The sequence below is a fragment of the Mobula birostris genome, chromosome 14, assembly GCF_030028105.1.
Source record: "Mobula birostris isolate sMobBir1 chromosome 14, sMobBir1.hap1, whole genome shotgun sequence".
In the NCBI taxonomy this organism is placed as follows: domain Eukaryota; kingdom Metazoa; phylum Chordata; class Chondrichthyes; order Myliobatiformes; family Myliobatidae; genus Mobula; species Mobula birostris.
In genome coordinates this window covers 45,755,095-45,777,914 of record NC_092383.1, presented here as the reverse complement: position 1 = coordinate 45,777,914, position 22,820 = coordinate 45,755,095, and the positions used below count along the sequence as shown (strand labels likewise).

The following is a 22,820-nucleotide window of genomic DNA, read 5'->3' as shown; positions in this document are numbered from 1 at the left end:
AGAGACTCCTTACAGAATGGCGCTTGAATTGAAGTCCGAACTCTGGAATGCTCTAAGCGGTAATAAACATCGTGCTTACCACTACACTGCAATGGCCGAAGATTTATTATCCTTCTTAACCCCATTCCCCTGCCCTCTTCCTTTAACCTATTATGTTATCACTAATAAAAAAAACATCAGTTTCTGCTATAAATATACTCAATTACAGCCTCCACAGCCATCTGTAGCAATGAATTCCATAGACTCACCATGATCTTGCTAAGGAAATTCCTCTTCATCTCTGTTCTAAGTGTCCTTGGTACTGGATTCCCCCACTATAGGAAACAAATTTTTCATGTCTACTCTATCTAGGCCTTTCATTATTCAGTTGGTTTCAATGAGATCCCCTTATTCTTCTAAACCACAGCAAGTAGAGACCCACAGCCTTCAAAAGTTCATTACACATTAACCCTTTCATTCATCAGCTAATTCTCATGAATCTCCCCTGAACAATGGCAGCACATCCTTTCTTAGATAAGGGGCCCAAAACTGCTCTCAATACTCCATTTACAGTCTAGCCAACACATTATAAAGCCTCAGCCTTTAATCTTGCTTTTATATTCTAGTCCTCTTGAAATGAATGTTAACATTGCATTCGCTTCCCTTACTAGCATCTGAATCTGCAAGCTAACATTTAGGGAATCCTGCATGATAATTCAGTTCCCTCTATTTAAACGTTACCTTATTTATTTATATATCTACCTATTTATTTATTCATTTATCCATCCATGTATTTATTAATTTGTTTATTTATGTATTTATTTATTTATCTATGTATGTATGTATGTATGTATGGGATACAGCATGGCAATAGGCCCTTCTAGCCTAACAACCCTGCACCTCCCAATTACACACATGCAGCCAATTAACTTACTAACCCATATGCCTGTAGAACGTGAGGAAACAGGAGCACCTGGCGGAAACCCACCTGGTCACAAGGAGAACATGCTAACACCTCACAGACAGCAGTAGGAATTGAACCCGGGTCACTGGCACTGTAAAGTATTACGCTAACCACTACTGTGCCATGCCAAATTTCTGGACTTGAATTCTGTGGATAGGCATCACTATATTCTATGTTTAACTTGTGTGATGAAGGAAGGAATTCTACCCTTCTGTAACACTCGCTTTTGTGATTCAAGCATATTTTGACTGGTGTTCTCCATTGACCAGAGAAAATACCCGAGCATTCACATGCTAGCATGTGTAAATACTAAAAGTTGCCAGTACATATTTCATCACATTTAAGTTTTACCTATATGATTAAAAGTACATATTAAACATTCCAAGCTTTCCTTGTACATACAGTGCTCTGTGCTCAGGGTTTACAAGCGAAAGATAAGACTGGCTCAAGCGACCCTTATGTCACAGTGCAAGTGGGTAAAACCAAAAGGAGGACTAAAACCATTTTTGGGAATCTCAACCCAAGCTGGGATGAAACTTTTCACTTGTAAGTACTGGATTACAATTTTTAAATGTTTACTATAAATTATCGAGTTGGGCAATTTTATAGTTTGCTTCCAAATAGGATTTGCTAATATGCAATATACTTGATATATATTTATAATCACTGAATTCATACTTTCAAAGGTTACTGGTAAAAAGTAAGAATTGATTCAAGTGAAAGCAGTAAATGCTTTGTGTTACCAAAATAATAATCCTGAATCTTAACACAGTACAAATGATGCCATAAGAAGTCAGTGTCATTCAGTAATTTTCTACATCAGAATCAGGTTTAATGCCACTGATGTACAGTCAGTTATGATTTTTTTTGTTTTGTGGCAGCACTACACTACAATACATAAAATCACTATAAATTACAATAAGAAATATATATAAAAATTAAAATACTAGTGCGAAAGAGAGCATATAGAGTGAGGTTGTCTTTATGGGTTGCTTTATTGTTTGATTAGAAATCTGATGGTGGAGGAGTAGAAGATATTTTTAAAATGTTGAGTGAGTATCTGTTGTACCTCCTTCCTAATGATAGTAATACGAAGAGAGTCGTCCTGCGTGATGTGCATCCTTAATGATGCATGCCACATTTTTGAGGGATCACCTTTTGAAGTGTCCTGGATAGTAGTTAGGCCAGTACATATGATGGAGCTGGCTGGGTGTGCAAATCAGGCCAACTTTTTGTAGTCCCGTGCAGTGCCCCTCCATACCAGGTGGTGATGCAACCAGTTAGAATGCTCTCCATGATATATCTGTAGACATTTGCTAGTCTTTGGTGACATACCAAATCCGAGTCCTGAACGATTTTGTTTTCACAAGATCACAAGACAAAGGAGCAGAAGTAGGCCATTCGGCCCATCGAGTCTGCTCCGCAGCTCCCCGAAGAGCTAAACTATTCACCCATCTAGTTCCAATTTCCGGCTTTTTCCCCATATCCCTTGATACCCTGACTAATTAGATACCTGCCAATCTCCTCCTTAAACACCCTCAATGATCGGGCCTCCACAGCTGTATGTGGCAACGAATTCCACAAATCCACGACCCTCTGGCTAAAATAATTTCTCCTCATCTCTGTTTTAACTGGGTACCCTCTAATTCTAAGACTATGGCCTCTTGTTCTGGACTCACCCACCAAGGGAAACAACCTTTCCACATTTACTCTGTCCAACCCTTTCAACATTCGAAATGTTTCTATGAGATCCCCTCTCATTCTTCTATACTCTAATGAATACAATCCAAGAGCCGACAAACGCTCCTCATATGTTAGCCCCTGCATTCCAGGAATCATCCTCGTAAATCTTCTCTGAACTCTCTCCAACATCAGTACATCCTTTCTAAGATAGGGGGCCCAAAACTGCACACAGTATTCCAAATGAGGTCTCACTAATGCCCCATAGAGTCTCATCAACACCTCCTTACTCTTATACACTATTCCTTTTTAAATGAATGCCAACATAGCATTCGCTTTCCTTACCGCTGATCCAACTTGGTGGTTAACCTTTAGGATATCCTGCACGAGTACCCCCAAGTCCCTTTGCACTTCTGATTTTTCAATTTTCTCCCCATCTAAATAATAATCTGCCCAATTATTTCTTCTTCCAAATGTACAACCGTACATTTGTCAACGTTGTATCTCATCTGCCATTTCTTTGCCCACTCTCCTAAACTGACTAAGTCTCTCTGCAACCTTTCCGTTTCTTCAACATTTCCTGCTCCTCCACCTACCTTGGTGTCATCCGCAGACTTAGCCACAAAACCATTTAATCCATAATCCAAGTCATCAATATACATCGTAAAAAGAAGCGGCCCCAACACCGACCCCTGCAGAACACCAATCAGAATAGGATCCCTTTATTCCCACTCTTTGCTTTCTGCCTATCAGCCAATGCTCCACCCATTTCAATATCTTTCCTATAATTCCATGGGCTCTCATCTTATTAAGCAGCCTCATATGCGGCACCTTATCGAAGGCCTTTTGAAAATCCAAATACACAACATCCACAGTCTCTCCCTTGTCAATCTTATTCGAGATTATCTCAAAAAATTCCTGTAGGTTGGTAAGGCAGGATCTTCCCTTCATGAAACCATGCTGGCTTCGGCCTATCTTCTCATGCACCTCGAGGTATTTCATAACCTCGTCCTTGAGGATTGACTCCAATATCTTTCCAACTACCGATGTCAGACTAATAGATCTGTAATTTTCTTAAATAGCGGAACTACATTTGCGATCTTCCAGTCCTCCAGAACCATACCAGAGTCTATTGATTCCTGGAAGATCATTTCCAATGCTTCCACAATCTCCAAAGCCACCTCCTTCAGAACCCTTGGGTGCACCTCATCTGGACCGGGAGACTTATCTGTTCTTAGTCCACTTAGCTTCCCAAGCACTTTCTCTCTAGTAATCTTGACTGTACCTAATTCTATTCCCTGATGCCTCTGGCTATCAGGTATATTGCTCATGTCTTCCACTGTGAAGACTGATGCAAAATACTCATTCAGTTCCTCCGCCAACTCTTTGTTATCCATTGTAATTTCTCCAGCATCATTTTCAATTGGTCCCGTATCTATGCTTGTCACTCTTTTACTCTTCATATATTTAAAAAAAACTCTTAGTATCCTTTTTTATGTTAATCGCCAACTTCCTTTCATAATTCATCTTTTCTTTCCTAATGACTTTCTTAGTTTCCTTCTGTAAGTTTTTAAAAGTCTTCCAGTCCTCATTTTTCCCACTAATTTTTGCTTCCTTGTACGCCGTTTCTTTTGCTTTTATTTTTGCCTTAACCTCTCTTGTTAGCTACATTTGTGCCATTTTTCCATTCATGATTTTCTTTTTTCTTGGAATATATTTTTCCTGCATTTTCCTTATTTCTTGTAGGAATTTCATCCAATTTTGCTCTGCCGTCCCTCCATTTAGCTTACTTTTCCAATCGACTTGGGCCAGTTCCTCTCTCATTCTACTGTAATTTCCCCTGTTCCACTGAAATATCGATACACCTGATACCAGCTTCTCCTTTTCAAATTTGAAACTGAACTCAATCATATTATGATCACTACTTCCAAGAGGTTCCTTTACCTCCAGCTCCCTAATCGCCTCAGGTTTGTTACACAGCACCCAATCCAAAACAGCCGGTCCCCTGGTGGGCTTCTGGACAAGCTGCTCCAAAAAGCCATTCTGTAGGCACTCTACAAACTCCCTCTCCTGAGATCCATTACCTTCCTGACTTTCCCAATCCACTTTCATATTAAAATCCCCCATAATTATCTTGACATTTTCCTTCTGACACGCTTTTTCTATTTCCAGCTGCATCTTGTAGTCCGCATCCCAACTGCTGTTTGGAGGCCTGTATATAACTGCTATTAGTGTCTTTTTACCCTTGTTATTTCTTAATTCTACCCATAAGGATTCTACCTCTTCTGATCCTATGTCCCTTCTTTCTATTGATTTGATATCGTTACTTACCATCAGGGCCACGCCACCCCCTTTACCTACCTTCCTATCCTTCCTGTACACTGTGTATCCTGGGATATTCAGCTCCCAATCACATCCATCATTTAGCCATGACTCGGTGATGGCCACAATGTCATATCTTTTAACCTGCAGCTGTGCAGCAAGATCATCCACTTTATTTCTAATGCTGCGTGCATTTAAGTACAGTACATTTCGATCAGTATCTGTTGTTGATTTTGCTATATTTCTATTTTGTAGCGAATTATCCTGTATATTCACCGGCCTGTCCTTCTTGCGATCTTTGCTGCACAGTATTTTTGACTTATTTCTATTTTCCTCTTCCTCGACCCTAACACCTTGGTTTCCTTCCCTTTGCCAACTTAGTTTAAACCCTCCCTAACAGCTATATTAAACAATCCCGCCAGGATATTAGTACCTTTTGGGTTCAGGTGTAATCCATCTTTTTTGTATAAGGCATTCCTTCCCCAAAATAGATCCCAATGATTCAAGAATCTGAAGCCCTGCCCCCTGCACCAGTTACTTAGCCACACATTCATCTGCTTAATTCTGCCATTCTTACCATCATTAGTGCGCAGCTCAGGCAGCAATCCTGATATTATTACTCTGGAGGTTCGGCTTTTCAGTTTTCTTCCTAGCTCCCAGTAATCTTGCTTCAGGACCTCCTCTCTTTTTCTGTCTCATGTCATTGGTACCAACATGTACCAAGACTTCCGGCTGCTCACCCTCTCTGCTCAGAATACTTTGGCCTCGATCTGAGACATCCCGTACCTGGGCACCAGGGAGGCAACACACCATCCGGGTATCCTTGTCCAGCTCACAGAATCTCTTGTCCGTCCCCTTTACGATAGAATCCCCTATAGCTACTGCATTTCTTCTTGGTCTCTTGATTTTGGCACTGGGCAGAATGCCAGAGTCTCGTTCACTGTGGTCCTCCTCTGTCAGGTCTGCCTCTTCAACAGTATCCAAAACGATATATCAATTTCTGAGAGGGACTGTCCCAGGGGTGCTATCTACCACCTCTCTATAGGTAGTATCTATCACCTCCTGACTTTCCCTAATTAGCCGAAGGTCATCAATTTCCATCTCCAGCTCCTTAACACGGTCCTTCGGGAACTTCATCTCAGTGCACCTGGTGCAGATGTAATCCTTGGGGAGGCGGGGAGGCTGGGAGTCTCCCAGGGTCCCCACATCTGGCACTCCAAGCACAACACTAATCCTAGATGCATACCTCTAATGCTACTGTTTGTACTAAATACCAAAAAACTGTAACTTACTCTGTTATTATGAGACTCAATGGTCGCAGGAAGCCTCTTCCTGTCTCCGCCGAAGCCCGTTGAGCCAAAGCCCTTTTACTCTGCACCCTCTCACTCTGCAGCCTGCTCCAACGCTGCCCGCTGGATATGGCGGTTTTCTTTTTAAACTGTTCGCGCTCAACTGGCTGACGTCACGCGCCTGCGCAGTCTGACCTCTCTCCTACTCCGAGAAATAAAATGTCTTCTCGCTGGAAATACTTAGCCTCTTACCGCTGTCTTCTTGATCCGAAGAGAAACAAAAATAAATCATGTGTGTGACTGTGTGTGTGTGTGTGTGTGTGTGTGTGTGAGAGAGAGAGAGAGAGAGAGAAAGAAGATGTTGAAAATGTTTTGAATCATAGAACATAGATATAGAACAGAACAGCACAGGAATGGGTCCTTCAGCCCATGATGTACCGAATAAATTAAACTAGTAATTTACTAATCTAATCCCTCCTCCCTACAAAATGTCCATATTGCTCCATTTTTGCATATTCAATTGCATATCTAAGAACCCCTTAAATTCCTTTATCATACTTGCCTCCACTACTACCCCTGGTAGTGCATTCTAGGCATTGAATATATTCTGTTTATAGTGCTCTTTCCACTGAGAGTGTGCCACAGTGTTGGAGAGACTCAGTTTTTGGCTGGTGGATAAAGTCACCGTCATGCAGCTTGCTTTATTAGAGTAGAGTATTAATGTATTATTAGAGCTGCACCCTATTGTGCCTCTAGACATAAGGCACAGCAGGCTTTCACTGTGCCTTAACAGTCCAGATAATGAGGTTTTGGAGCTATCTGGCAAACTGGGCTACCCTGAGCAGGAAAGGGATTTTATGGGGATAGTGGGAGCAGTTTTGCACCTTCTTATTCCATAAACATGTTTCTACCTTTTTGCAAAAATTCTACTTTGGTGTGTTCTTCTGAGAGGCTCCTTAAAGCACACCTCTAATATCTTCTCCATCTGATGAAGTGTCGCCTTTGCCAAGATTCTGCAGAGTTCCTTGGGACATCTTCAATAGTTCAATAGTTCCTTCTTGCTGCTTAAGGTACAATGTGAATACCAGTTCAAACAAACGCAGAAAATGCGGGAAACACTAACTGAGATGACATGTAATTTGTTGTTTAGTGGAAGCAATATGGTGCAAGAGTTGAAATTTCTGTCAGTTACAAAAATAAATAGTGAAGATGGGGTGGTGTTGATGGACCATTTTGTTAGAAAGGTGCTAAAGCTGTTTCTGAATCATTGTGTGTGGATCTTTAGCCTTAGTTACCAACATTCTGTTAGTTTCTTTTGTTCCTGAATGAATGGGTATCTTCTTCTATTCCTCTGACTATCAAGTCTTCTTATATCATCTAGAAGCCATATAAACCAAGGCATTCTCTAAATTAAATAGAGTTAGGTTTTCAGCTTTTCCTAGCCTTTTTTCCATGACAAGATCCTTACTGAGCAACAAGCTCTGATTACTGAATCTGTCCCATTTCTTGTTTCAATGTGGAAAATCTAGTTTTCTATCTAGAAAATCCAGAGCAAATCTGGTTTAACCACAGGAATATCAACATAAGTTTAAAAAATCAGATTAGTATTGAAATGAAGATTAGATGCTTAATTATCATGAGGTTTCAATTATTCTTGTTTAAGTCATTATGGAACTGATCGCTATTTGTTGTAAATTATGACACCTATTTGGTTCTGGTAATGATAAGCAGAGAAATCAAGGGCGTGCTGTGTAGCTTTTTCCATTGTTTATTATCCTGAGCCTTTTTGCCTTATCTGTATTCAAACGAGGGAGTACAGGTGTCCCCCGCTTTTCGAACGTTCGCTTTACGAAACCTCACTGTTATGAAAGACCTATATTAGTACCCTGTTTTCGCTTTCAGAAGGTGTTTTCACTGTTACGAAGAAAGGCAGCGTGCGTCCCGAGCAGCCGCTCTGCCTGGATTCGGAATGGCATTGCTTTAATACGTGCCTGTGAGCAGGCATTAGCAAGATGAGTTCTGAGGTATTGGAAAAGCCTAAAAGAGCTCATAAGGGTGTTACACTTACCGTAAAACTAGACATAATTAAGCGTTTCGATCGTGGTGAACGAAGCAAGGACAAAGTGAGTTTGGCTTGTGGAAGCTGACGAAGATGATGTTGAAGAGCTTTTGGCATCCCGTGACCAAGAACTGATAGATGAAGAGCTGATGCAGTTGGAAGAGGAAAGGATAACAATCGAAACTGAATGCAGTAGCGAACTGAATGTGAGGCAACTGCATGAGATTTTCGCTGCAATGATAAAGTACGACTTTAATTTTGAAAGGGTACGTAGGTTTAGGGGATATTTGCAGGATGGTTTGAGTCCTTACAAACAACTGTATGATAGAAGAATGCGCAAGGCTCAGCAGTCAAGCAAGCCTTCCACATCAGCCACAGCAGACGACAAACCTTGATCCTCGACATCAAGGCGGGCAGTCATAGGAGAAGATGAGCTGCCTGCCCTGATCGATGATGAGATGACACCCCAGTGTCCCACCACCGGGGCCCCGGACAGATACTGTACCGATTCGCGGAAAATGCAGCAGTAGCCGGGAGGCACACAGCACATCTTTAAGAAAAAAGCCAAAATAAACAAGCTAATTAATTAGGTGCTGCTGACACGTAATTGTCAGCCCAGGTTAGTGCCGATTTCTGATTGCCTTGCCTCTGATCTGGGCCAACAATTACGTGCCAGCGGCACCTAATTAATTAGCTTGTTTATTTCGGCTTTTTTCTTAAAGATGTGCTGTGTGCCTCCCGGCTACTGCTGCATTCTTCGCGGCAATGTATCGGGGTGGGGGCCACTGCACCACCCAACCTGCGACGACTCAGCCTAACACACCATCATCGGTTTGCTCGGCACGCTGCCTTCCCGATTCCAGTAAGTGATACTACACTGTACATACATTATTTCTACTTTACATAGGCTGTGTATTTTCACGTGTTATTTGGTAGATTTGGCAGCCTCATAGCTTAAAGGCTACTGGAGAGTGCGTTTATGCCAACAGCGCTTGCGTGAGATTTTTGCTACGGAGATCTGTGCAGGCAGTCGTTGTAGAGAAGTATTTCTACTTTGTATAGGCTGTGTATTTATCGTATCATTCCTGCTTTTACTATATGTTACTGCTATTTTAGGTTTTATGTGTTATTTGTCATGATTTGGTAGATTATTTTTGGGTCTGCAAACGCTCACAAAATTTTCCCATATAAATAAATGGTAATTGCTTCTTCGCTTTATGACATTTCGGCTTATGAACTGTTTCATGGGAACGCTCTACCTTTGGATGGCGGGGGAAACCTGTATTGTCCAAACTATGGAGTTGGAAAAAGAATTTAAACAGATTAGGACAATAGGCAAAGAAGTGGCAGATGGAATATAGTGTAGCAAAGTGTATGGTCATGCAAGTTAGTAAAAGGAATAAAGGCGTAGTAGGTTTTCAAAATGGAGAAAATTCAGAAATACGAGGGACAAAGGGACTTCGGGGTCCTTGTATAAGATTCCCTCAAGGTTAACTTGCAGGTTGAATCAGTGGTAAGAAAGGCAAGTGCAATGTTAGCATTCATTTTGAGAAGACTAGAATATGAATGCAAAGATGTCATGCTGAGATTTTATATATGACGTTGGTGAGACTGTACTTGGAATATTGTGAGTAGTTTTGGGCCCTAATCTAAGAAAAGATGTGATGGCATAGGAGAGGGTCCAGAGGAGTTTCACAAGAATGATTCCGGAAATGAAAGGATATCTATGAAGAGCGTTTGATGGCTCTGGGCCTATACTTGCTGGAGTTCAGAAGATTGTTGGGGGGGGGGGGGGGTCTCTTTGAAACATATTGAATATTAAAAGGCTTAGGTAGAGTGGATGTGGAGAGGATTTTTCCTATAGTGGGATCTAGGACCAGATAGCACAGCCTCAAATAAAGGGACTGATTTAGAACAGAGATGAAGAGGAATTTCTTTAGCTAGAGGATGGTGAATCTGTGGAATTCATTGCCACAGATGGCTGTGGAGGCCAAGTTATTGGGTATATGTAAAGTAGAGGCCACAAGGACATCAAAGTTTACAGGGAGATCAGGAGAATGGGGTTGAGAGTATGATGCGAGTCCTTGACGCGGATAGTTTGGACCCAAGTGCTGGAGTATCCAAAGCAAGGATTAAGACATGGTATCAAACTACATCGAGAACTGAGCACAAACAAATACTAGATGATATCACTAGTGGGGCTTATGATTGAGCACTGAACCTCAGTTCAGGTGCTCTTTAAATACTCAATTTTTGGTGCCCAAAACATGATTACCAGTTAGCGGGACCATCCTGAAGCCTTAAAGGGACCATGTCAGCTAGCTATACCCTGGAGAGTTAGAGCATCTAACTGGCACAGTTGAGAGCTTCTCATAACAGAACCCCCCTCCTCTACGGCTGACTTCTGTTGGCCCTGGCTGCCGGGAGAGGTGGTGATGGTAATCATATATGGGAGCCAGATCCAAGATGGCTCTTTCAGACACTTTCCCAGTCCACGAGGTATTGCCAAACTCCTCAAACTGTGCACAAGTCCAAAAGCCTTATCACAGTGAAGACCTGTTCCCCCTCGATAGACCTGGGTGGTGGTGGGGCTGATGCAGGCAAGTTGTAATTCAGAGCTTTGGAAGATGGGATTGATCTTTAGGGTCTTGGGGAGCTGTAAGGTGTAAGCCATCGGATTTACTTTCCTCGGGACTTTGAAGGATCCAATGAATTTCAGTGCCAACTTTCTCAATTCCACCCTGAGAGGCAAGTCATGAGTGAACAGCCAGACTTGTTGCCCAGGCTGTAAAGCAGGTCCATGTCATCTCCTTCTGTTCGCCTAGGTCTCCACTTTCCAGGTAGAGGCCAGCAAAATCTCTCTTGCCCTAATCCATTTTTGCTTGCAGCGTTGGATGAGATCTTCAACCGCAGGGACCCACTTCAGCCTCTTGTTCTGGAAAGAGAGGCGGAAGATAACCAAACTGGCACTGGAGCAGTGACGTTCTGTGCGCTGAATACTGTGAGGTAGTGTGTGTGATCTCTGCCCACATCAAATGGACACACCACACATCAGGTCTTTCTGAGGCCAGGCATCTTAGAGTACCTTCTAAATTTAAGTTGGTCTGCTTTGTCTGGCTGTTGGACTGTGCGTGAAACTCAGAGGAAAGGCTTGCTGTAGCCCCTATCAGCTTACAGAATGCCCTCAAGAAATGTGATGTGAATTCTGGACCACAATCCAAGATAATGTCCACCAGGATCCTAAAGATCTAGTCCAGGACAATTTTGGCCATATTCCTCGCAGACAATAGTTTCTCCAAGGCAATGAACTTACAGGCTTTTGAAAACCAGGCGACAATTACTATGATTAATGGTGGAAGACCGTGACAGTCCATAGAGATGTGTGCCCGTGGTCTTTCCAGAACAAGTAGGGGGTGGAGGAACCCTTGAGGTTGAGTACGAGCTCCTTGTTCCAGGCACGCACCTTGCATGCTGCACATACTGGTGAACTTCCTTTGTCATTCTGGGCCACCAATATCTCCTCTTGATAAACTCGAGGGTCTTGGCAATCCCTGGGTGTGTGGTCATTCTGGGTGAATGTCGGCATTGGGATACCTGGAACCGGACGGAATCTGAGACGAACACTGAGAAATCTCCCCTTGCGCTTGCGCCTTGTGAACAAGAGTTCCAGTTCTTCGATAAATTGGCACTAGTACCCTGGCTTGGACAAAATGGCAGTAGGGTGCTCCTCTTGTTCTGGTTTATCAAATTGACGGAGCAAGGTATCTGGCTTCTGTTTTTTTGACCCCGGTCAACAGGTCAGGATGAAATGAAAGCAGTTAAAGAACAAAGAACACCCAATTTAACTGGAATTCAGCCTCTTGGCCTCCTGAATATAAGACAGGTTCATATGGTCATCCAAATGATAAAAGGGTTCTTGGCCTACTGCAGCCATTCCTCCAAAGCTAACTTAACTGCAAGAAGCTCTGGATTCCCAGTATCATAGCTCCTCTCTGTTGGGGATAGCTGCCCGGAGAAGAATGCATATGGATGCAGTTTATTGGCCAATGGTGATAATTGAGACAAAACGCCACCCATGCTGATGTCTGAGGCGTCCATCACCACAATGAAGGGAAGGTCCGGGTTAGGAGAAACCAAGATCTGTTATGAACCATTGTTTAAGCTCTGCAAAAGCAGCCTCCACTTCATTAGTGCAGACAAAAAGGCTCATGGATTTCTTTCTTTCTTTTCAAATCTTATTATTATCCAAAATTAACATGAGTACATTGAAGTAAGCAAAACTTATAATGTCTCAAGAAAAAAAACATTATTTTAAAGATTGAAAACACTTTGGTGATAAAAAACCCTACTAAGCAAGAAAAAATGGGGGGAAAACCCCCCTAAGGTGTTCAACCCCAGAGCCATATGTCATACAAAAAGCTTCTAAAGATAAACATCAAACTGCCAGCAAGAAAAAAAAGTACCAAAAATTTACAATTAGATCGTGGAGGAAATCTATCAATTAATTTGAATGATAATAATGACCAAATGAACCCCATCTTTTCTCAAAATCAAACATATGTTCAAAGGTTCAACTTCTAATTTTCTCCAAACTAAGACATAGCATCACTTGAGAGAACCAGTGTGACAAAGTGGGAGCTGATGTATCCTTGCACTTCAATAAAATGGCCCTCCTAGCTATTAATCTAACAAATGCAATAACATGTTGGTTATACACAGAGATACTACGGATATTTTGAGGAATTATTCCAAAAAGCACAGTTAATTTGTTAGGTTGTAAATTAATTTTAGGTGCTTTAGAAATTGTCGAAAAACTGACTTCCAGAATCGTCCAACATAGAGCAAGACCAAAACGTGTGTCAGTGTAGCTGTCTCAGTTTTACATCTATCACAATAACTATCAATATTAGGAAATATTTTAGACAGTCTCTTCTTCGTCAAATGGTAACAATGTACAATTTTAAATTGAATCAGTGAATGACAAGCACAGATCGAAGAAGAGTTAACCAGCTTCAGAATCTGTGTCCAATCCTCCGTCATAAAAGTCAAATTGAGTTCCTTTTCCCAAACTTGCTTAATCTTAAATAAAGGACGCTTATCCCATTGTAATAGTAAATTATAAATTCTTCCAATGGAATCCTTCATTGAAGAGTTCATACTCATAATAGTATCTAACAGGACAGCATCCAATATGTAAGGAAAATTACTTAAATATGTTTGTAAGAAATATCTAACTTGAAGGTATTATAAAAAGTTTGAGTATGAAAGAGAATATTTATCAACTAATTGTTCAAAAGACACCAATCTTTAAATAAATCCAAAAAAGAATTAATACCTTTATTTTTCCAAAGTAAAAAAATTGGATCACTCAAAGAAGGCTTAAAAAAGTAATTTCGATAAATTAAGCTACAAAGTTTAAATTTTTTAAGACTAAAAAAATTGCAGAACTGGAGCCAAGTTTGTAAAGAATGCTTAATCACAGGGTATTAGTTTACATTAGCAACTTTAGCTAATTATATAGGTAAAGCAGCTCCCAGTAATGAGGTTAAATAAAACTGTTTCACAGTTTTCAATTCCAAGTCTACCCAAATTGGCCGATCATTCTTATCAACCCAATATAACCAAAAGGACATGTATCGCACATTAACAACCCAGTAATACATTCTTAAATTAGGCAAAGCGAGACTCCATCCTTTTTCAACTTTTGTAAGTGACATTTACTAACTCTTGGTCTTTTATTATTCCAAATAAAAGATAAAATAATAGAATCAATCTGATCAAAAAACTTCTTAGTCAAAAAAACAGGGATATTCTGAAATAAGTATAAAAATTTTGGTAAAATCATCATTTTGACTATATGGATGCAACCGACAAGTGAAAATGTAAATCTACTAAATAAATACTTCATAGAGTCTACCAAGGAAACAAAATTGGCTTTATAAAGATCCTCATTTTTTTAGTGGTTATAACACCTAAATACCTAAAATAATTCGTGACTTATTATCATATATAGAGTATTATCATATATAGAAACAGATTCATTTAAAGGAAACAATTCACTTTTACTAAAATTTATTTTATATTGTGAAATATCTCCAAATTCATTAAATAATTTTAGCAAGGCAGGAATAGATTCCTCAGGATTAGATATATAAACCAATAAATCGTCAGCATAAAGAGAAATGGTCTCATTCACAAAAATCCCATAAATATTTTTAGCTTCACAAAGAGCAATAGCAAAAGGTTCTAATATTAAATTAATTAACAAAGGACTTAATAGACAACCTTGTCTTGTCCCCCATGAAAGCTGAAAAAAAGGAGACCTACAGTTATTAGTGATAACAGTAGCAATAGGAGATTTATATATTCTAATCCAATTATTAAAATTAACACCAAAGCCAAATTTCTTTAAAACATTAAATAAATATTTCCATTTGACTCGATCGAATGCTTTTTCAGCATCCAAAGAGACGACACATTATGGAGTTTTAAAAGAGGACGAATATATAATGTCAAATAGTCTCCAAACATTTGAAAAAGAATAACAACCCTTTATAAAGCCTATTTGATCTTTAAAAATAATTTTACCCAAAATATTCTCTAACCGATTGGCCATTATCTTTGACAGGATCTTAGCATCGACATTCAATAATGAAATAGGTCTGTATGAGGCACAATCAGTAGGATCTTTATCCTTTTTAAGAATTAAAGAAATAGAAGCCTCATAGAAAGTAGAGGATAAATCACCTTTCACAAAAGAATCCTTAAACATTTCCAACATATAGGGAGAAAGCAATTTTCCAAATTTTTTGTAAAATTCTACAGGACAGTCATCAAGTCCAGGGGCCTTACCAGATTGCATTGAAAAAATAGCTTTATGAATTTTGGGTTCAGTAATTTGGGCATCAAGAGTTTTTTGATCCTCAACAGAAATTTTAGGAAAAGCAATCTTTCGTAAGAAAGCATTCATTTTAGAAGAATCTGCTGGACATTGGGACTTATAAAGTTCAGTATAAAATCTTGAAAAATCTTATTAATTTCTTCATATTCGCAAGCCAGGGTACAATCTTTCCTATGAATTTTCAAAATTTGCCTTTTGGCTCTCACCGTTTTTAATTGAGATGCAAGCAGTTTATTATTTTTATCTCCAAGCATATAAAATTAGCTCTTTAACTTAAGCAAATAGCCTTCAATAGGATGAGTCAATAATAGCTTATATTGTGATTGAAGTTCCACAGTTTGTTTGAATAAATCAGTATTAAGGGAAATTGCATAAATATTATCTAACTCTTTATTTTGTTTTGAAATCTTATCTAATTCTACTTTAGTCTGTTTTCCAAGCTTAGCTGAATAAGAAATGATCTGACCACATAAAAATACTTTAAATGTATCCCATAAAATTAATTTGGATGTACCCCCTATATCATTAAAAAGAAAAACATTCTTTTATCTGGGCTTCAATGAAACTGACAAAGTCAGTGTTTTGCAATAATGTCTGAGACATGCGCCATGATGGACAGGCAAGAATGACATCATCAAATTCAAAAGACAAATTCAGAGGCGCATGATCAGATACAGCAATAGCGTCATATTCACAATTTTTAACACTAGGCAAGAAGCAAGGATCGATTATAATATATCCTTGAATATTTTTATAAACATGTGAAAAGAAAGAATATTCTCTGTTATCAGGGTGTAGATACCTCCATAATTCAATCAATCCAAAATCGGTCAAAAAGGAGTTAATAAATGACGCAGACTGATTTGGAAGTCGCTGATTGGTTGAGCTCTTGTCAATCAAAGGATTGAAACAACAGTTAAAATCCGCACCCATTATCAACATATATTCATTTAAATCAGGCAGTATAGCAAATACCTTTTTTAAAAAAAGGATCATCTAAGTTAGGACTGTACAAATTGACTAAAACAACTTTTCTGTTACAGATCACTCCTCTAACAATTAAAAATCTACCATTAAAATCTGACTCAATATCCTCTTGAGTAAATATATTGGATTTAATAAAGATGGACACACCCTTAGTTTTAGTCTGAGAAGTGGAGTGAAACTGCAAATCCCTCCACCATCCAAAAAATCTATTTTGATCTCCCGCCCTGATATGTGGCTTTTGAGCAAAAATTATATCAGGTTGGAATTGGTTAATGATTTTAAAAGTCTCTTTTCATTTGATAGGATGATTCCAACCACAGACATTCCAACTTATTACATTAATCCGTTTAAATACCATACTATAATTTTATTCATGCGCAGAGCACATACCAGTACGGGATGATCAAAAATGGCGGCGATGAAGAATACAACCACATAGAAAACACGCATGCTCTAGAACCACCCAATGGGAAAAAGCTCCTAACTCTAACCCTACCCTCCTCCCCCCAAAGCCCAAAAAAAGGCAGGCACCCTATGATAGGATACAAGCCAGGGACCACTCTGTCTGTACAGAAAAAAATTTTAAAAGATTCTCTCTCCCTCCCCCAGTTAAAAAAAAACTGACTGATCTTATAAGAGGAATGATAAAATCTCAACAAAGGGAAGTGTTTACATTCCAGAATCTACAAGCTATCCCATATTTATATTTAATCTTTTTTTAAACAAGAAAGAACCAAAATAATGTTATCTCTTAAAAAGAAAAACCTGCGCCATTTTTAAATTTACCATTAAATCCCTAAAAAAAAAACTTTATATTCGGTTATAAGACGCTATAATAAAGCAGAAAAAAAGTTAGTAGCATATTTAACCCAACTAAATTTTCAAAAATACCAATTAATAATATCATAAGTAATTGAACCCACCCCTAAATATATATATAAAAAGAAGCCCCATTAGTAGGAAAATCTACCAATTAATTAATTAAGAAAGAAACCGAAAAAGACATCAAACCAGATATTAGGTTAAAGAAACAAGTCCCTTTATCTTCTTTTTCTCAGTCGAATGTCCAAGTAACCATTTAAACAGTCATACTTGAACCATAGATGTTCTTTTCAAAAGAAAAAACAATAATGCATTCGTAAGGCCAGTGATGTTGTGGGGATGGAACTGAACTCTCTGATGGTGGTGTCTGAAAAGAGGGTGCTGTCCAAGTTGCATGCCATCTTGGACAATGTCTCCCATCCACTACATAATGTACTGGTTGGGCACAGGAGTACATTCAGCCAGAGACTCATTCCACCGAGATGCAACACAGTGTCATAGGAAGTCATTCCTGCCTGTGGCCATCAAACTTTACAACTCCCCCCTTGGAGGGTCAGACACCCTGAGCCAATAGGCTGGTCCTGGACTTATTTCCTGGCATAATTTACATATTACTATTTAATTATTTATGGTTTTATTACTATTTAATTATTTATGGTGCAACTGTAACAAAAACCAATTTCCCTCGGGATCAATAAAGTATGACTATGACTATATGCAATAATGAACAAATCTCCTTATCTTCTTTTATTAGTCTCTCAATGAGATATCCAAGTAACCTTCATAAATCTTCTTTCCGAAATGCCAATAATATACAGATAACCAAACAACCTTTCAGACAGTTCATCCGGCAGGTATAGTTTGAACGAACTCCAGTGCAGCTTTTGGATCAAAAATGTACGAGTAGGAGAGTTAGGAGGAAAAACTTTAGTTCTTGTTGGGTAACGCAAAGAAGTAAACAGTTTCTTATCATATGCCTGTTTCATTATCGGAGTAAATCTTGATCTTTGTTCCATTACCTCCTTAGGATAATCCTGATAAAAACGGAGCTCAGATTCCTTAAATCTAAAAACTCTGTTTTCTTGCCTGTCGCATTATTTGATCTTTAATTTTAAAGTGATGAAAACAAACCACAACAGACCTTGGTTTATTTGGATCTTTAAATTTCGAAATAAAAGCTCTGTGCGCTCTTTCTATAGTAGGCAGCTGTGATAATATGGTAGGAAATAAGGTATGAAAAAGCTTACCAAAGTAAGCAGTTAAATCTCCATCTTCAGCTCCTTCTTGCAGCCCAACAATTCGTATATTCCTTCAGCGAGACCTAGTTTCCAGGTCTATAATCTTAATTTGATATCTTTCCAAACGAGTTGTAGCTTCAAACAATTTTTGCTTAGTTATCTTCAATTCCTCTTTGTGTGTAATAACTTGAGTTTCCAAGACTTTTAAGTTTTCCCAGAAATGACTTCATTTCATTACTGTTCTTTTCCAGTTGACCCATTCTGATCTTTAATTGAATTCAGTGTCTGAACCATATCTTCAGCCCATGGTGGCATTTCATCAGATCTTTCCTTTTACATCTTTCCTTTCCCATTGCCTTTGTCACTAGGTTCAGACAAGTTCTTCCCATTCCTCATAGACATAGACATATTGTTCTCCCTCAAGAATCAGCAAATAAAAATTTTAAATTCAAAGTTTGAACTAGGAGGAGAGGGACAAAATTAAGAGCAGCACAAAACTGCTGCTACTCCATTTGCAGACAGGCGCGGTCTCCAGGCCCATGGATTTCTTAGTTAGCACCATCAGCTGAGTTGCCACGGAGCTGAAGTTCCTGATGAACTTCTGGTAGAAGTTTGCAAACTGCAGGAATCATTGGACGTGTTTGATAATGGTGGTGGCCAGTCTTTCACTGCCTGGTCTTGGTGGGGTCCATCTTGAGATTGCCATTGATGAAACCCAAAAATAAAGCAGTCATCACATGAAATTCAGACTTAGCCAATTTGACATAAAGTCCATGGTATAGAAGCCTCTAAAATGTCCCTGATGTGAGCGACATGCTCCTCCATGGGCTTTGAGAATATTAGGATAACACTCAGGTATAAACCCCATTTCCAGAAAAGTTGGTATATTTTCCAAAATGCAATAAAAACAAAAATCTGTGATATGTTAATTCATGTGAACCTTTATTTAACTGACAAAAGTACAAAGAAAAGATTTTCAATAGTTTTACTGACCAACTTAATTGAAGTTTGTAAATATACACAAATTTAGAATTTGGTGGCTGCAACACACTCAACAAAAGTTGGGACAGAAGAATGTTTATCATTGTGTTACATCACCTTTCCTTTTAATAATGCTTTTTAATCGTTTTGGAACTGAGGATGCTAATTGTAGTAGATTTGCAATTGGAAATTTTGTCCATTCTTGCTTGATATAAGACTTCAGCTGCTCGACAGTCCATGGTCTCCGTTGTCTGATTCTCCTCTTCATGATGCGACATTCATTTTCAAAGTCAATGGTCCCTTCACATACATGCAACTCACCCATGCCGTGGGCACTGATGCACCCCCATACCATCACAGATGCTGGCTTTTGCACCTTTTGCTGATTACAACCTGGATGGTCGTTTTCATTTTTGACACGAAGAACTCGACATCTGTTTTTTCTGAAAACTAGCTGAAATGTGGACTCATCTGACCACAGCACACGGTTCCACAGTCTTTCGGTCCATCTGAGATGAGCTCAGGCCCAGAGAACTCGCCGGTGTTTCTGCATAGAGTTGATGTCTGGCTTCCTCCTTGCGTAATACAGTTTCAAGTTACATTTCTGGATGCAGCGACGGACTGTGTTGAGTGACAATGGTTTTCCGAAGTACTCCCGAGCCCAAGTGGCTATAATTGTCACAGTAGCATGAAGGTTTCTTAGGCAGTGCCGCCTGAGGGCTCAAAGATCACGCACATTCAACAGTGGTTTCCAACCTTGCCCTTTACGCACTGAGATGTCTCTGAATTCTCTGAATCTTTTCACAATATTATGAACTGTAGATGTTGAAAGACATAAATTCTCTGCAATCTTGCATTGAGAAATGTTCCTTTTGAACTGACTAACAATTCTGTCACGAATTTTGTCACAAAGGGATGAGCCACGACCCATTCTTGCTTGCAAAGACTGAACCTTTGATGGGCACTACTTTTCTACCCAGTCATGATACCTCACCTGCCACCAATTAGCCTGCTTAATGTGGAGTCTTCCAAACTGGTGTTACTTGAATATTCTGTGCACTTTTCAATCTTATTTTAACTCTGTCCCAACTTTTGTTGAGTGTGTTGCAGCCATCAAATTCTAAATTTGTGTATATTTACAAAATACAATTAAGTTGGCTAGTAAAACTATTGAAAATCTTTTCTTTGTACTTTTGTCAGTTAAATAAAGGTTCACGTGAATTAACATATCACAGATTTTTGTTTTTATTGCATTTTGGAAAGTATCCCAACTTTTCTGGAAATAGAGTTTGTAAACAAAAGCATACTTATGGAGAGTAGCCTAGAGCATATCATTTATAAAGGCCTGAAAAAGTGCCGAGGAGTTCATCAGGCTGAGGACATAACCAAGTACTCGTAGTGCCCTGTCAGTGTATAGAATGCAGTCTTCCACTTATACAGACCAGACTGTATGGTCTAGTTTTGTGAATACTCTTGCTCCTTGGCGCATTTCGAAGGCTGTATTCATGAGTGGAAGGTGGAAACAATTCTTGGCTATTATGCAGTTTAATTCGTTATAATCAATGCAGGGCTATAGGCTCCCATCTTCCTTTTATATGAAGAAGAAGCCTGCACCGGCGGGTGAGGTGGAGGGCTGAATGAAGCTTTTAGCCAGAGCTTCCTTTATATGCTGTTTTGTTGTGCCTCTTCCTGGGCCTGAGGATGCATAGAGTCAACCCTGTGGGGGACCATTACTGGGCAACTGGTCTATAGCACAGTTTTAGGGTCGGTGCAGTGGAAGAGTTGAGGGTTTTCCCCTGCTGAAGACCTCCTCCAAGTCTTTCTAGATGAAAGGGAATTCGACCAGTTTGGGTGATCCTATCTCCTCTGGACTTTCCTTCAAGGATGACGCCTGAGGCTTCTTAGCTGGCAGGGGTGATTTGACAGGCTTCAGAGTCCTCTACCTAGGTTTGCAAAAGTACGATGCATTGGGACTGGGCTCGGACTGGCTCTCTTTGACAGTCCCACTTTAAATTTGCCGGGTGATTATCGAGATGAGTGGACTGGTCGACCAGAATCTCTAAGTTCTCTGTTGGCTTTCCCAAGGTGAGGGCATCCTTCAGTTCATCTCGGAGTCCAAGGTGGCATAGAGTGGCTATGGCCTCCCTGTTCCAGCCATTCTCTTGGGCCAAGGTCTGAAATTTGATTTCGTAGTCGGCCGCTGGGCATCAGCCCTGTCATAATCTTCATCAGACTGTCTGAGTCTTGGCTGGCTCCTCATGGTAGTCATGAATTCCTCCGAATCTGAGCAAATCTCTCACCCTTATTCCCAATGCACGGTAGCCCAGGCCAGGGCTCTTCCAGAAAGTAGAAAGATAATGAAGGTCGCCTTTCTGCGCACCGAAGGGAACCAAGATGGCTGGATTTTAAATACTACTGAGCATTGGATGAGGAAGTTGTGACCAGAATCTGAGTCACCGTCAAATCTCTCTGGTGTTAGAAGATGTACTAGCTCTGCTGAGTGACCGACTGGCTCTCCCAGACTCTGACTTCCTGCTTGCGAAGGTTGACATACAGCTACCTGGAGGTTGTGTATCACCAGACTCTGATTGGGAATTCCTCTTCTTGTGGCTGGCCACAGTGGACGAAAGACTCTTAATACCCCACTGGGATTGAGATACAGTATTAAATTAGATCAAAAACTGAGCACGAAACAAACGCTAGAGGATGTCACTAGTCTGGCTTATGATTGAGCACCAAACCTCAGTTCAGGAGCTCTTTAAAAAATTCTTGGTGCACTAAATATGATTGAAAATTAGCAGGACCATGCTGAACCCTTAAAAGGGGTCACTTCAACTATCCACAGAGAGCTAGAATGGCTAAATCCCAGAAGCTAGAGCATCTTGTAACAGAAAGAGGTATAATAAGTGGGGTGGCGGTTAGCCTGGTCCGTGCTGTATCGCCAAATAATTAAATAAATATAATTGGTCATGATGGTTTGGCAGAGTAGACTTGATGGGCTACTGGTCTATTTCTGTTCCTATGCCTTGTGTTCTTATGATATCCATTTTAAAAGAAGATTTGGTTCTAGTCTTGTCCTATCTTACCTGATTCATTTTTGGTTATACTGTAAGATACAATACAATGGAGTTCCTTCTTACTTCCTGCCCTAAATTTGTAGAAACATTGATAGCTATTGGAACTATAGATGGAATCAGATTTCTAAATTTGTTAGCATTTGAGTCACCAATGTAGGTTAGCTGAAGATGTTAGCCAGAGATACACAGATGTTTGTCCATTGGTAGAATCAGTGATTGTAAATCCTCACCTAAATCTCTGTTTAGCAGCTGTTCTGAGTGTAATGAAAAAAAGCTTAACCATCTAAATGCATTAAAAAACATTGTAATATAATTTTCACAAGATATAGAAAACATATAATGCTCAAAATCAGCTTCAGGCCCATAATTATACAATTTATTCACAAAGGGTCAATATTGGACCCACGCTACTCTTTCCTCTTCCCTGAAGCCGCTGCTCCCTAAAATCAATGTACAGATGGCAGCAGAGGAAGGTGAATGAACTGCATTAAATTTTCATGGCGATGTATGAATTCATGTTC

At 39.7% G+C, this 22,820-nt stretch overlaps 1 protein-coding gene across 6 annotated transcripts in view; it reads left to right on the top strand.

Annotated features, from left to right (window-relative positions):
• Positions 1-22,820, top strand: part of LOC140209874 (protein unc-13 homolog C-like) — a 923,018-nt gene that overhangs the window by 536,402 nt on the left and 363,796 nt on the right. For all 6 annotated transcript variants that reach the window (XM_072278476.1, XM_072278475.1, XM_072278477.1 and 3 more), the window contains one exon: positions 1,348-1,489. In XM_072278476.1, the coding sequence (XP_072134577.1) occupies positions 1,348-1,489 (142 nt within the window). The remainder of the gene's footprint in view (positions 1-1,347; positions 1,490-22,820) is intronic.